Source organism: Microtus pennsylvanicus, chromosome 7 (assembly GCF_037038515.1).
Source record: "Microtus pennsylvanicus isolate mMicPen1 chromosome 7, mMicPen1.hap1, whole genome shotgun sequence".
NCBI classification, from domain to species: domain Eukaryota; kingdom Metazoa; phylum Chordata; class Mammalia; order Rodentia; family Cricetidae; genus Microtus; species Microtus pennsylvanicus.
Genome location: NC_134585.1, coordinates 45,188,479 through 45,202,570, shown reverse-complemented (window position 1 = coordinate 45,202,570; position 14,092 = coordinate 45,188,479). Strand labels below are relative to the sequence as shown.

Here is a 14,092-nt window from a genome sequence, read left to right as displayed (position 1 = left end):
TTAAGAAGACCTAGAAGGATGCATTGCTGTCCGAAATACAACTACACAGCACAATGAACTATCTGTCTGTGGAAGACATTAACACTGATGTATCTAGTCTATCATTAAATATGGACTTGTCTTATATGTCGTCTTCGTACATTGTCAGCTTAACCTGAGCTTTATTTTAACCAAGGCTGAACCACATCATAGAAGTTACCCAAAGGGAAGAGGAAATCACTACATTAACTGGGGTTGGGTATGTGTGAGAATTTGAGGGAAGCCCGAAGTATTTTCTCCTCAGGTTTCCTTTCAGTAAAAGAACACAGCACTGTTATATTTGCAGGAAGAAAATACGATACAAAAGTTTAAACTCCTCGGTTTGCTGAAATAACATGTTCAAAACATCAAGATTTCAAAAATATTCCAAGAAGCCAATCATGCTGGGCCAGAAATGGATGCTTTTGATTATGAATATCCTGGGTAAGATGGTGGCCAACAGCTCTTGGCCGCACTTATTATGAAGTCAGTGGGGACCAATCTAAGAAACTAATCACTCAACTGCTACTACAGAGCAAAAACAGTGAGCCCAGATACAGGAGGTCTACCCAAAGAGAACCCTAGACAATGGCTTAATGCTTCACTTCATAGTTACAGAATCAGTGATGTTGCTTGTTGCCCACTTATTGTTTTAATTCTGACAATCTGCTAGAAGAGTTTAAACGAGAATATTAAAGACCTAAAGTGACCTCAATCCCTGCATCCTTGAGTTTTAGAAGACAGGAAAACATGATTTGGTAGAAATTACTTACTCTAAGAACTCATGTTCTCAGAGGCATGGTGCTAGTCATTCTAGAACAATCTTCATCTGAAAAAATTATACAAACTAAGTTTCCAAGAATTTCAGAGGGCAATCACTGTCATCAGTTTGGTTCAAATGAAACTTTGTCTCTAGCACCTCTCAGAATACACAGAGTTTCCTCTAAGAACAGATAAAGATAGGAGACAGAAAGACAGGAAACTGGGAATAAGAAGGTATTTATGATGCGCACATTTTTTAAACATACTGATGAACAGAAACACACGCGGTATATGTATGCACTGTTAATCTTTAGTACTCACAGATTCAATATTTGAATATTCATTTACAGTCCATGGACTCAGTAAGGTATTATTTTTTTAATGCCATGCTGTAGGTATGTGAGGGACAGCCCACAACTCAGGTCTCCCGCTGCACATGTTCAGTTAATGCTGAACAGGGCTAAAGAACTACCAAATGTTCCTAAACCAGAGAGGGTTGTGATGTGCCTTGTGGAGAAAATACATGAGGTACTTTAAGCTTCAATAGTATTGATTATGAACTTAATGTTATTTAACCATAAGTGTGTGAATATACAGACACACACACACATACACACACTGAGAGGAGAGAGAAAGAGAGAGTCATTCATTACCCAGTGCTGTCTTGTTACATCTTCCAACATTGCTACACCCACTTTTCATTCTTTTTTATTTAATTAGTTTTAATTCTTTTAATCACATCAAACATGTAATAATAGCAATTTCAATTCTCTCTCTTTCTGGTATCTTGTTCATTTCAATTACTCCAATGTCTTTTATTAGGACAGACTTTCCATGTGATTTTGGATAAACCTAGCACTTCTTGAAGAAATTCAAGGTTTCACTTTGCCCTGTTGCTTCCTAATGTATCATTCTCCTGCCTCTCTGCACCGGTTTAGTTGTTGGTTTCATGGCCTGTTCTGTCTCCTCTCTGTCACCCCCGCAACAGTGTCCAGTGACTTATCTCAAGCTCTTTGGAGTACTTGGCACTTCTCTCTTGCCGATTGGGAATTTATGTTCCCACCAGATTTTCTACTGGCAAAGAAAGTTCTACACTGCTCCCTTCCCTGAAGTTTGCTTCCTATTTACACATTATAATTCAGGAGACTCTGTACTCTCACGTGTTTTTGGAGATGCTAATGAGGTGCCCATTCACAACTCCCTTGCTGTGTTGTTTTCATCCAGGGCATTGAGTGTATTTACTGTGAAACTGGATGTCCCCCTAACACACTGTGTTGCTACTGTATGGGCTCTGAGATGCCTGACTTGCCCACTGGTTTCTTGGGACCCTCACTTATCTCAGCTTTGTTCTTTACTGCCCCTTCATATAGTTTTATATGTACAGTGTTATTTTTCTTCTTTGCCATACTTTAACAGTCTTTGGGACTTGCCCTGTTATTTTTCTTCTTTGCCATACTTTAACAGTCTTTGGGACTTGCCCTCTTATGGGTGCTGTGGCATGGCTGTAGTTTTTTGTTTTTTGTTTTCTTCTGTCCTATATTCTCCTGAAAGGCCATTTTTCACCCTGCACACTCTTTACCCAGCCCCTTCACTATCTCTTCATTTAACACATCTTCACTGTCAAATGCTAATTCTCCCCAAAGCTCAGATAAGCCTGTACACCCATCTCTACATAAAGACGGACGCATAATTACTGCTTGGGAATGGCCATACGTGTTTGGAATCTTGAGCACTTGATTCTGTCATTCCCTTTGCTTGTGAGCAGCTAATTAAGGAAAAAGGGCTCCAGGCCTTCCTCCGAAATCTCCCTATTCTCCCTTTTATCATGTCCGCAGATGTGGTGCTCCCGTTGACCCTTAGTTATGATAACTAATTTGCTGGCTTGCCATGTGGTCCTTGAAGCAAATGTAACAAGACACAATAGATGGCTGTGAAGAAGTCTCTTCAATGTCCTAGGACACGTTTTTGGAAATCTATATTAAGACTACAGCATTGAAAGGGAATTGGAAACAACAAATGAGAAGAGGGGGGACAAAGAGACAAATATTTGCTTATTCTTTTATAGAGGGAAAAATTCTATGACTTCTTTGATAACATTATGAATTGTGTTAACTATCGTTTGATTAAAAGGACAGTATCTTTTCTTCAGTATAGTGTGATAGTGTCTTGAATATTCTTATTTATAATGGTTTACATTACTTTGCCTAATGCCATCTATAAACTTATTTTTATTATCTCCTTCCATCCCAGAAGCCTAAAACAAAAAACAAAACAAAACAAAAAAAACTCCATATCCATGAGCTCTGAAAAAACAGTTCTCAGCAGCATGACCTAACTAGTTTAAAGACAGGAATTTGTGAAGCAACTCATCAGGTTCAACCCTGGATGCAATAGCTTGGGAATCATGTAAGGGAATTTTTCTTGGTAGAGATGCTGTGAAAATAGCACTTCCTATTTCAGTGGGGCTGATGACAACATTCTTCAAAGGGAGAGGTGAGCGTGAGAGGCTACTGAGCATGGTCACACCCAATTGATAGCCTACATCAATCTAGAAGTCAACATGATCAGCAGAAACACAACAGCTGGGTGATTACTTCCCTAATGTAGGTACTGTTCTACCATTAGAAGGACTGCAGCAGCATCTCAGTGTGAGAATAAAACAGGATCACGTTACATGCAGTGGCTGAATTCAGTGGGATTATTATAATCCTTTTTGTTCTGACTCCTTGCTGGGCCTGAACCTCAAGAAGAGGCATAGCTTTCTTCTAAATACTTGAATATCCATTTGGTATTCATTACTGTCAAACTGGAGCCTGTCAATAAACTCCATGTCTTATACTTGCCAACACGTGCATGAGTAGGAGCAGTCACTTCTGAGTTCAGGAGCATATGTTGAAAGTTTTAAATGGGGTCCGCAAGAATCGTTATTGTAACTCTTCTACTTCTGTCACCTAAGCATTTGGGGAATTGAAATAGACATACGTAATTTTATTATTCCAAGTCAGAGGTTCTCCTACGATTAACATGCATTTTTATGGCCATATGTTAATCTCCTAGTTATAAGGAAAATGAAGATTTCTGGTGCTAGATTGTAGATGTTTTCTTGAATATAGAAACTCCTAATGACTAGGACAGAGTATGCAGTAGATATTTTTGTTTTTTGAGGTTGTATATTTATTTAGTGGTTATGGAAGGGAAGGGAGAAGGGGAGAAGAGCAGGCAGGGAGAGGTAGTAGATATTTTTAAGTTAAATGCTACTTACCAATGTTTAGTCTGTTTCCCCTACATCTTGCTATTACTTTATTGCATTCCCTATTTCCTCATCTACCCTTAATTGCAGGCATTATCCGGGTATACATCATGACCTACAAACTTTTTCTTTACTGTCTTCCTTGTGATTTTATCTCCAGTATTTTAAAGCAGTATCCACGAGCTACTACTATAAACACACTATCAGGAATTTCACCAGCACCAAAATTTCAGTATCTCCATAGTTAATCTCATTTTTATCACTGCTTCCATACCTCAACTTGTGCCACCTGAAGTCCTGGTTCCAGTTAATGCCCTCACTATCTATACAACGACCCAATCCAATGACCAGAAATAACAAATCTATCTCTCTTTATCTTCTACATTTGATAATTTTAAAATGCCATTTCACTCTAGAACCATATTTTTCTTTCTTTCCTGCATCATTCCCCCAGTCTGTACTCTAACTGACTAACAGTTTCAAAGATGACCATCTCTGCTTTTGATCTTCTTCAAGCCATCATTTGTAACTTTGGCCAAGAAGTACACTGACATGTGAGCTAGTGATATTTGCATGTTCTGGTGCATGCTTGTAATCCCAGGACTCAGGAACCAGCCTGGGCTTGATACAGATGTGGAAGCCAACCTGGACCACATCAGAAGGAAGGAAGGAGTGAAGGGAGGGAGGGATGGAGGGAGGGAGGGAAAAGAAGAAAAGAAAAAATAGAGAGGTTATTATTGCCTGCCTTAGTTCTATCTGTTTCAAAGATTAACCAATAGGTGGTAATACTTTTTAAAATCATAGAATTTTAGAATGGAAATAGAGCTTTCTACCATATTATTCCTAACTGTATTAACAGTGTCAAAAGCAGTCAACACATTAATGGAAGTATACATGTTTTAAATATTTTATATAAATATACACAGCTCTCACATGCAACTCTAATCTTATAATTTAATATGTCCTGTTCCCATTTCACAAACTAAGGAAGCTGGTAATGAAAGCAACTTCCTTGTGGCTATCAAATCAGTAGAAGCAAAACTGAGGTTGAATTTGAACCTAGTCATGTACTTCTGTGATATCATCCACTTTGTGGAATGACTAGCATTGAACACATTAACTTCTGTGGCTTTAAGTTACATGAGAAACTGGATGTATGGTTACAGACAAGGACATATAAACTTTAATATTACCATGGAGTCAAGAAGAAACATTCTAAAATAGCCTTATAAATATTACTAAGGGGATAATGTCCAATATGACTGTGTTTGTAAAAGCCATATCTCTTCACATAAAGTTAAAATCAATTAACTTTAAAATTACCAGCTAATCTTATATAACTGAATGAATTTAGCATTTTTCTTTGTGTTTCTTTCTTTCTTTCTGTTCACTTGACTCATTTGGCTTTCACTGGAGTAACAGAAGAAAGGTAAACTCTCTGATGATGAATGCAGTGTGTGTGTTGATGTTGTAAGCTTAGCGATGTGTGTAGACTAGCAAACACATATACCTAATAGAAAAGTAAGCATTATTTTCAAATTAGAGAACTTCTGAATTAACAAACACTTAGGAAACTCACTCTTCTGACAAAGTCATGCAAAAAAATGTTAAAATAATCACTAGGAATCTCTGAAACTCATCAAAGAATTTTACTAATAATGCAAAAAAAAAGCGAAGTTACATGCCGATCTGCCTCCCATTTTGCAACCAAATAGAAAGTTGAAGAGTACACTTATCAATGCTTGGAGAAAAATGAAAAATAAAGTGCAAACATGGACACATCCTCCTGCATAACTGGATTGTGGCTAGTCAATGTTTTGGCTTCCAGTAGTTTCACACCACTGGGTTAGGGCAAAACATGCTCTGCCGGCATTTTCATCTGCCAAAATAGCCATTTGCAATTAAAAATTAATATTGGCATTACTCCTTTGCAAGCAATTATCAAAAGGCTTCTGGCTATCTTCCTTGTTTATAGTGCTTCTTGCACCACGACTTTATTCCACTTTGAAATACTGTTCTCATATTTTTGTTTCTTTTATGCCATCCTATTCCCAATGTTGATATATGAACAATTTAAACATTTTTTAATTGGCTCATAGGCCTCAAGTAAGAAAGTATTTTTTTATATTTTTAAAAAATAGACTGATTTGCAATGGTATATATTATATTACTATATTAGCTGAATATAAAGCTGAATAAATTGAACCCCTGTGCACCTAAGGGAAATAAATATTCTTTTTAATGAATGCCTTTTAAACAAAATGTAAGCATCAGTTTCTATAGATACAGACTTAATTTGTAACAGAATTCTTATGCAAATAATAAGCAATTAATTAGGTCTAATGACATCCGATACAGAAAGCCAACAGTAGAGTAAAATTCCATCTACCAAAGGGGAACTAGTATGGTCTGGAGAGTTGGCATATCAGTAAATGTACTAAGATGCACACATGGACTACAGCTGTGCAAAAAAGAGTTCTGGGTATTAGTGACCCAGGAGCGGGACTGGAGTTCTAAGCACATGGAGTGGGGAGAGGCAAGGACCAGGGTCCTTCTCCAGTCAGAGGAATGTTGTGCTAAATATTGGAAAGATGCCTTTAGCTATGGTAGGGTACATAGAACTTGAGGAGTAGGGCATGAAGGTATAGCCATGGATTAGGAGGTAATTATCCATGTAGTATGATTAATAAAAACCCAGAGACAGAAATTGGGGTTCAACCCGAAGGTCAGAAAAACAAAACAAACAGCCACTGGCTCTTACCTCTACCTCCTCCTGCCTCCAGGAATCTCAAATGAGACTGTGTGTGAGAGTTGTCTCCTCCCATATTATATTCCTCTCTAGTGCTGGGATTAAAGGTGTGCACCACTACCGCCTGGTTTCTATGGCAAACTAGTGTGGCTGCTGGGATTAAAGGTGTGTGTCACCACTGCCTGGTCTGTAAGGTTGACCAGTGGGGCTGTTTTACTTTCTGACCTTCAGACAAGCTTTCTTTATTAAAATTATAACTGAAATATTGCTACATTCCAGCTCAGAGATAAGAAGGGAAATGATTAAAATACCAGATAACTTTGTATTCCAAATACTTTGTTTCTTCTGTGATAGCATTTTAGAATCATTCTATTCTACCATTTTACTTGGGTGGCAGACACTATTATGGCCATGCATAGATGAAGAGTCAGAAACCCAAAGGGTCAAATGATTGCTCCACATCAGTTACATAGAAAAGGTAGAGGTCAAGCCGTCATCTTCTGAGGCATTAGCATCTCCAAGAAAATTGCAAAGACCTGGTATTTCTTTCAGCTTTGGCCTACTTGAAATTTCTGCATGGAGGACTTCCAAAGAAAACCACTCCTTCACTCATCCAGTTAGCAATTATCACGGCCTGATGAGATACCTAAGATCTTGTTAAATAAATGAGATTCTGAATTAAGTAGAGTTTCTGCAAGGGAAGTTTTCTCCCATACTAAAGGTCTGGGGCAAAAAGACACCACTACCACAAAGATAAATGAAGCACCATGATCTATTATTCATTGCCTTCCCAGAATGCAATGAAATCTAAGAAAAGTGGTACCTACCTCATCCATACCAACTGCCTGGAAATGTGCCTATGAAGCGACTTTTGTACTGCAATTTGAAGAGACAATGAAAATTGAAAGTATGTATTAAAACGTCAGGGTATACTACGTGGGAAAAATAGCATAGCATGAACAATAGAATAGTCATGAGATATGGGACAGAGTGGGCAAGCAAGGCTAGTTAGTAATCAGGGGGATGGGGACTTGGAGAGGGCTAGAATTAAGTCACAAAGATGACATGAGGTTCTCGTGAACTGTCCCAAGGAAACTGGAGCCTAATTTACATAATTCCTAATCATACTTGGATATACTAAAATATACTTTGACCTGAAACATTCCACATGTGCTTTGGCAACAAAGGCCTTGTTCTTCAGGAGCATCATTCAGAAGAAATCCAGTAAAGTTTCATCAGTTTCTGAGCCTCTGGATTATTCCATCAGTGTTCTGGGTCTATCTTCAGATTCTTACTCATCCACCCTTTTCGCATTTTGCTGATTTTTGATTCATTGTTCTAATTGTCACAAGCTGATAAAGATTTCGTAATCTAGGTATAGCATCAAGACATTTCTATTAACCTCAAGATTTTTTTTCAATGAATTGATTCCCTTGAAGCATTTTCCTGTGTGACTTCTATGCGCTTGAAATACTAGTGGTTGCTGACCTAAAGCCCATGAGACAAGACTTAAGCTGGATTCCTGTTCCCAGGCCTTCCAATTGTCGCCCAAATAACTAAGCACATCTGACATTCTACTTGAACAAATTTGAACGCTTTATATTCCTGTGAACTTGAGTCTTCACGGTTTGCCACATAAATTACTGAATGATACTTCTAGTTCCCAAATCGCAGGCTGGAATCATCTCCATTGGCCCCTCAGATAAGTGAAAACATGCAATCAATTCTGTATCTCTAATATTTTTTTAAACAAATGACTGGAGTACTCAGCCCTAAATGGGACATGGGTATCACACCTCTCCCCTTACCCATCAAAGGTATGGACCATCAAGTAAGGGCGCACAGAAATTCTAAGGGCCAGGGGTTAGGAGAACCTATTACACCATGACATAGCACCTTCCAGACATGACAAACTCACATCAGCGGTGGTTGCCTGTACAAGATCAAACCAGATAATGTTCCATCATGGATCACGATGAGTTCTCAAGGCCCCACCCCAACTGAAGAGTTATTGTCAGCTGATGGCCGGTAGGTGAGGAAACATTTTGTTTAGGGGTCTTGCCCCTTCTCAGCTTGTGCACATGCCAGTGGATAGCTCTACACAGGTGGCAAATGGGCAACATGAACTGGACTTCATGGGTTATTAAAGAACAAGATATGAAGTTAAGATGGGAAAGTGGGAGGAGATTTGAGAGGAGCTGGAGGGGGGAAAGAGGGAGTGGGTATAATAAAAATATATTGTACAAAAGTCTCAAAGAATGAATTTTAGAAGAAAAAGGAACATTGCTGGGTGAATCTCTTTTTATCCCCAGAGTTACTCCCTTAGTTCCTTATGCAATCGTCTCTCCCTTTTTCAGCAGCCCAGCACAAGGAGAACCAACAGACATTTTCAGGGTGAATTTGATAAGAAAAAAAATATATAGTAGGAAAGAATGGAAATTTTCTAAAATTGTTACCTCCTGAAAATTACATCCTAACTCCATTTTAAATTCCCTCTCCCGACTCATTTTCCAAACTAAGACGTATCCTCTTGATTTCCACCATTCATTAACCACTTTAGTCTATAGGACAAAGACAAGGTTCCACGACCATCATCATAGACTACTCAAAATTAGGTACATGCCCCCCCTTATCCTTTTTTTTGAAAAAGGCTTCATCCTGCAAGACTTTTTTGTTTATTCATTTTACATACCAATCACAGTTCCCCTTCCTTTAAGATCCTTACAGTTACAACACATCCACAAACCTACATTTTCACTAAAGTTATTGTCTCTATCAAGATCACTCATTTGCTCTGTGCTGTACACCTGAAATAGCTTATTTAATTGCCCAAACTCAGCCCATGTCTAATTTCCCCTTTAAAGACTGCTGGCTTTTCTGATTTCAGCCGTACTGTCTGCTCTTTTGCATGAAGCTTTATGACTTATCTCTTCTGTCATCATACTGATAGCATCATTTCACACTTGTTGAAAGGCTTACACTCACCCAAATGCCTTTTTTCCTTGAAATCAGAGGGCTTTGACTCATTAACTTGGAAATCATCACATTCCTCAGATGTTCAAATATGCATAAATGGGGAAGTCTATGAATGATATAATCATATTTGGTTTTTATTAATAATACTTGTATCAGGGTGGCAGCTACAAGGTTGGAAATAGAAGGAAGATGGCCAGCCAGTAGAGGATAGGTTGGAAGAAACTGGAAGGGCAGAGAAAGCAGCAAACGACAGAAAGAGATATATCGGGAAAAATATTTCTAAGCCAATGAGCAAAATTTAATGGTCATTTGAGGGCAGGGGAGGGGAAGGATGACTCCAGGGTCCCTAGCTTTCGTGGAATATTCTAGTTTAAAGTATTTATGAATTCTCATCCATAATACTAAATCAAGTGAAGACACTGTGCAATGTGATGCTAGACAGATATGTTGGCATGGATGCATCTCACAGCGCCTCCGGTGAGAGTCCTCAGAACTGACCACGTTTGCCATAGTGACACAAATTTACCTTAGGGACCCTATCACAAACTCCTGCAACCACCAAAATTCTTGTAAATTTCCCCCCAAAGAAACAAACAACTCAGAGAAATCATCTCCTATTTTAAGAGCTCATCTAGTTAACTGTGTCACAGCTGAAGACAGAGCACACTGCTGCAGGGGATTCCAAAAGAGCAGGAAGTGCCTGGATCACCTAAGGCCCACAAATTCAGAGGAAGAAGTCACTTGAAGCACATCACCTCTGTTCTTGCCAGCATCCTTACCAGTAATCTGGGATATATACTCGTAAAATCACATTCAGACCATTAAAATATCATTATAATAATTATTTTCACATATTTTAACAGAAATTTCTCTTTACCTGAAGTATAATATTAAACACAGTTCTCTCGTTTCTTGGCAGTGGAAACACTGGGCTAACCAAGTAAATTCATCCCTGAAGCGCCTCATTAATCACAGTGTACTTGTTCTTGGCATAGACCTTAATACACTACAAAAACCGTTATTAAAGTAAGATTTGAGGATTCCCAGGCAGGCAGGGCATTAGTTAGTTACACCTCCCTAGAAATCATTTTCTTATAGTTTCCTGTAAAGGTCTTATTAGGCTTACAGCTCAAAGTAACCTTGCTTTATTAAGTTAATGTGTAAATTCCTGCTATTCACAACCTCACTTAAAGTCATAAGTAGTGATTACCCCTCTTTGCCCCGGACTCTGCATTGGTTGTGTACCATCTTCCCAGACGCTGACTCTGTCCACTCTGATTGCCTGCTAACGTGGATCTCGCATCACTAAGTAGCTGAAATGCTCCAACCCTATAGCCGCAAGGCTCTTGGAAGCATTATGGAGAACTTTATATTAGCAACACTGTGCTGGCAAGCACTTAATTTACATACTATTTACCATGTAATTCACTGATAAAGCTGGCTAACAGGCAAAAACTGTTAACTTAAAACTAGAACCTTTTAAAGCAGCCATTTGTTGAAGTGTAAGAAGTCCCAGAAGCCCAGAATAACCGACTTAACAACCAGATATCAAAAATAAAATATTGTATCTTGAGAAATGTTCATTCATGTTTATAAACAATGCTTAGGAGACATCAACATGTTCAACAATGGTGGTTGTGTCTCTGAATCTATAACACGCAGTTTACCCAGATAAAATGCAATGTATTACATCATATTTAAAACTCAAAGTCATGACTATTTTGAGCATGTTCTAAAAATATCATCATCCATACTGTGGACATTTCCTGCAAATTAAGCATCATCACTGCTAAATTTTTCAGTATATTCAGACAGGTCAAAATAATTTATTAGGCTCATTAAGTACTAGATTAATTGCATATCAACCCAAGGAGACGAGCTTAACAAGTGTCAGTGGTGTTTCCTTGTCATTAATTCCATCTAAATCCGTGCGACTCTTCCATCAACAACCGATAGGACTTATACGTTTGGGTGCAATGATGATACAAAACAACATTCCCTGTGAGTGCCTTGCAAACATAGAAAGCTGATGGGAATAGTCCACCTAATCTTACATGTTCACATCAATCTGGAACCATAAAAATTTCCAGACACCAGGGCCCCAGCGTGTAGACACGACCAATTTCCTGAGTTCTACCTGGTCATATTTCAGGTTCGCCTATTTACAAAACCAGTCCCTTCTCTCCGGTTAGTATTATTTTTTAAGTTTCCTGGGTTGGTGCCAATTCTTCATTCCAGGAGAGGGATAAGTATAGGATGGCATGCTTCATTTCTGAAGGAATTTTTGTGTGCCCCAAACATATTTTACTAAGTAAGAAACAAGGAATCAGTCAGCATGTGCCTGCAACTTTCTCTGAAGGTCTCCTAAGGCTAATATATTTCGCTTTAACATAAGGAAGGGAGGGACCTGGAGGGTGTAAAAAGACGAGGGTTCTTTAAAAACAGTGAATTAGACAGGGTATAACGGCATAAAGACGACTGTAAATCGTCCAGATAAACCTAACTCTAACAGGAGATTGAATGAATGGACGTTGTGGGAAAAACAGTAGTAAACTTTAAAGCCACCGAAAGGTTTTTAACGCCTAAGGGAAAAATAAACATTTGCTTCCAATCATTTTCTCATTAAGCATTCTCTGCTAGATGGCAAGACTTACTTAACACATGCACGCGCGCGCGCACACACACACACACACACCTACAAACACACACACACACACACACACACACACACACACCACTTTGTCTCAGTGCCATAAATGCCAACTGAACCCAGTGCTTGATCCAGGTCAGAACTGACCCCTTGAGTCTCTGCCTTGGCACTGTGGGCCATGTTCCTGAACCCAGGGTTCCCCACTTGCTGCTGCAGCTGAGTGGAGCAGAGCTTGCATGGCCCGCTAGCACTCCTAGACTCAAGCCACCTTTCTGTTGCAAGGACTACATGCACTGACAGATTTTCCGTTGGTGACAGCTGTGATGGTGGCCAGGCGTGTTTCCGGGCGGGCGCGCTTAAAACCTAGTCTCTCTCTCCACCATGTAGCAGCTTCCTGTGCTGGACCTCCAGGGCTGACTGTGGACCCACCCTTCACCTTCTCCTCTCCACTCCAGCCCACACCGCCACCCCCCTCCTATACACTCTCCAGCCTCAGGTTGGTGTCCATCCTCCCAGAGCGTTTCCCAGCTCCTGGGCGCCCCACTCAGTTAAGTTTACGTATGTCAAGACCTAATCACTCCCGATTATCTGAGTCGTCTAAATCCTGCTTCTGCCTCCAATCACACAGGTACCTGGAACTGACCGGCAGTTTTTTGGGTGCTATAGGGCAACATGGTTCAATCTGAACAAGTGCGAGAGGTGGGACAAGAGAGATGGAGGGCTCCAGAGGGCTCTGTCGCGAACACGTGCAAAGAAATAAAAACCACCACGTGTGTGTATGTGTGTGTGTGCGCGCCCGCGTGCGCGTTTCCGCACCTCCGGCCAGGGCGCGGGTTCCAAGTGCACCCCAGGGGTTCAGGCGCAGGGGGCTCCCCCACAGTGGGCTTGGTTGGGGGGCGCACGGGGGGGCGGGTACTCACACGAACGCGTGGTAGACGAACGCCCAGCCTCGGGGTCTCTCCAGCACGTTGTACAGATAGTTCTGCACCCTCCGGTACTTGACGTTGCGCCGACAGCTCTGGCTGCTGGTGTAGGAGAGCGGCTTCCCCAGCAGGCTCATCCGGGCCCCCTGCTTGCCCCGGCGGCTCTCTCTCAGGCCGCCGCCACCTCCTCCGAGCGCCGCCGCGCGGGTGCCGAGCAGCAGCAGGCCGTCGCCCCTGGCGGCCGCCGAGTTCAGCAGCACCCTGCCGCGGCCGGACTCCACATCCTTCATGCCGCTGCCCGGGCGCCCCCCACCCGCCGCCGCCGCCGCCGCGCCGCTCCTCACCCAGAGCCCGGCGGCACCGCCCTCCTCTCCTCCCGCGTGGTGGCGGGGCATGGCATCACCACCGGCACCGTAAGGGGGGCGCCGGCGCCTGCGGCGGGGGCAGCGGCCTCATGTGCACGGGCAGGTCGGCTGGAGGAAGTCCGCAACCGACGGGGCGCCCCTGGGGGCAGACGAGCTCAGTGCCCGGGCTTCGGGCGGGGGCGGTGGGGTGTGCGGAGCAGGCCCCGGGAGGTCCGGATTTCTGTCCCTGCCAATTCCAAATCCGGACCTGTTGGGGGCGTCACTTTGAGAGGTGTCCCTTGATCTCCCTTAGTTCCCCGGCTGCCACTCCCTCCTCCCCGAGGGTCCGCGGGCCGGTCCGGGGGCTTGCGGGGTGCCCCCAAAGCACGCTCCCACGCGTGTACACCCAGCCCGTGTCGG

General features: G+C 41.6%; 1 protein-coding gene across 3 annotated transcripts in view; it reads right to left on the bottom strand.

Annotated features, from left to right (window-relative positions):
* Kcnq5 (potassium voltage-gated channel subfamily Q member 5) overlaps nt 1–13,723 on the bottom strand; it is a 534,457-nt gene extending 520,734 nt beyond the window's left edge. For all 3 annotated transcript variants that reach the window (XM_075980633.1, XM_075980634.1, XM_075980635.1), the window contains exon 1: nt 13,326–13,723. In XM_075980633.1, the coding sequence (XP_075836748.1) occupies nt 13,326–13,723 (398 nt within the window). The remainder of the gene's footprint in view (nt 1–13,325) is intronic.
* Nucleotides 13,724–14,092: the final 369 nt, after the last annotated feature.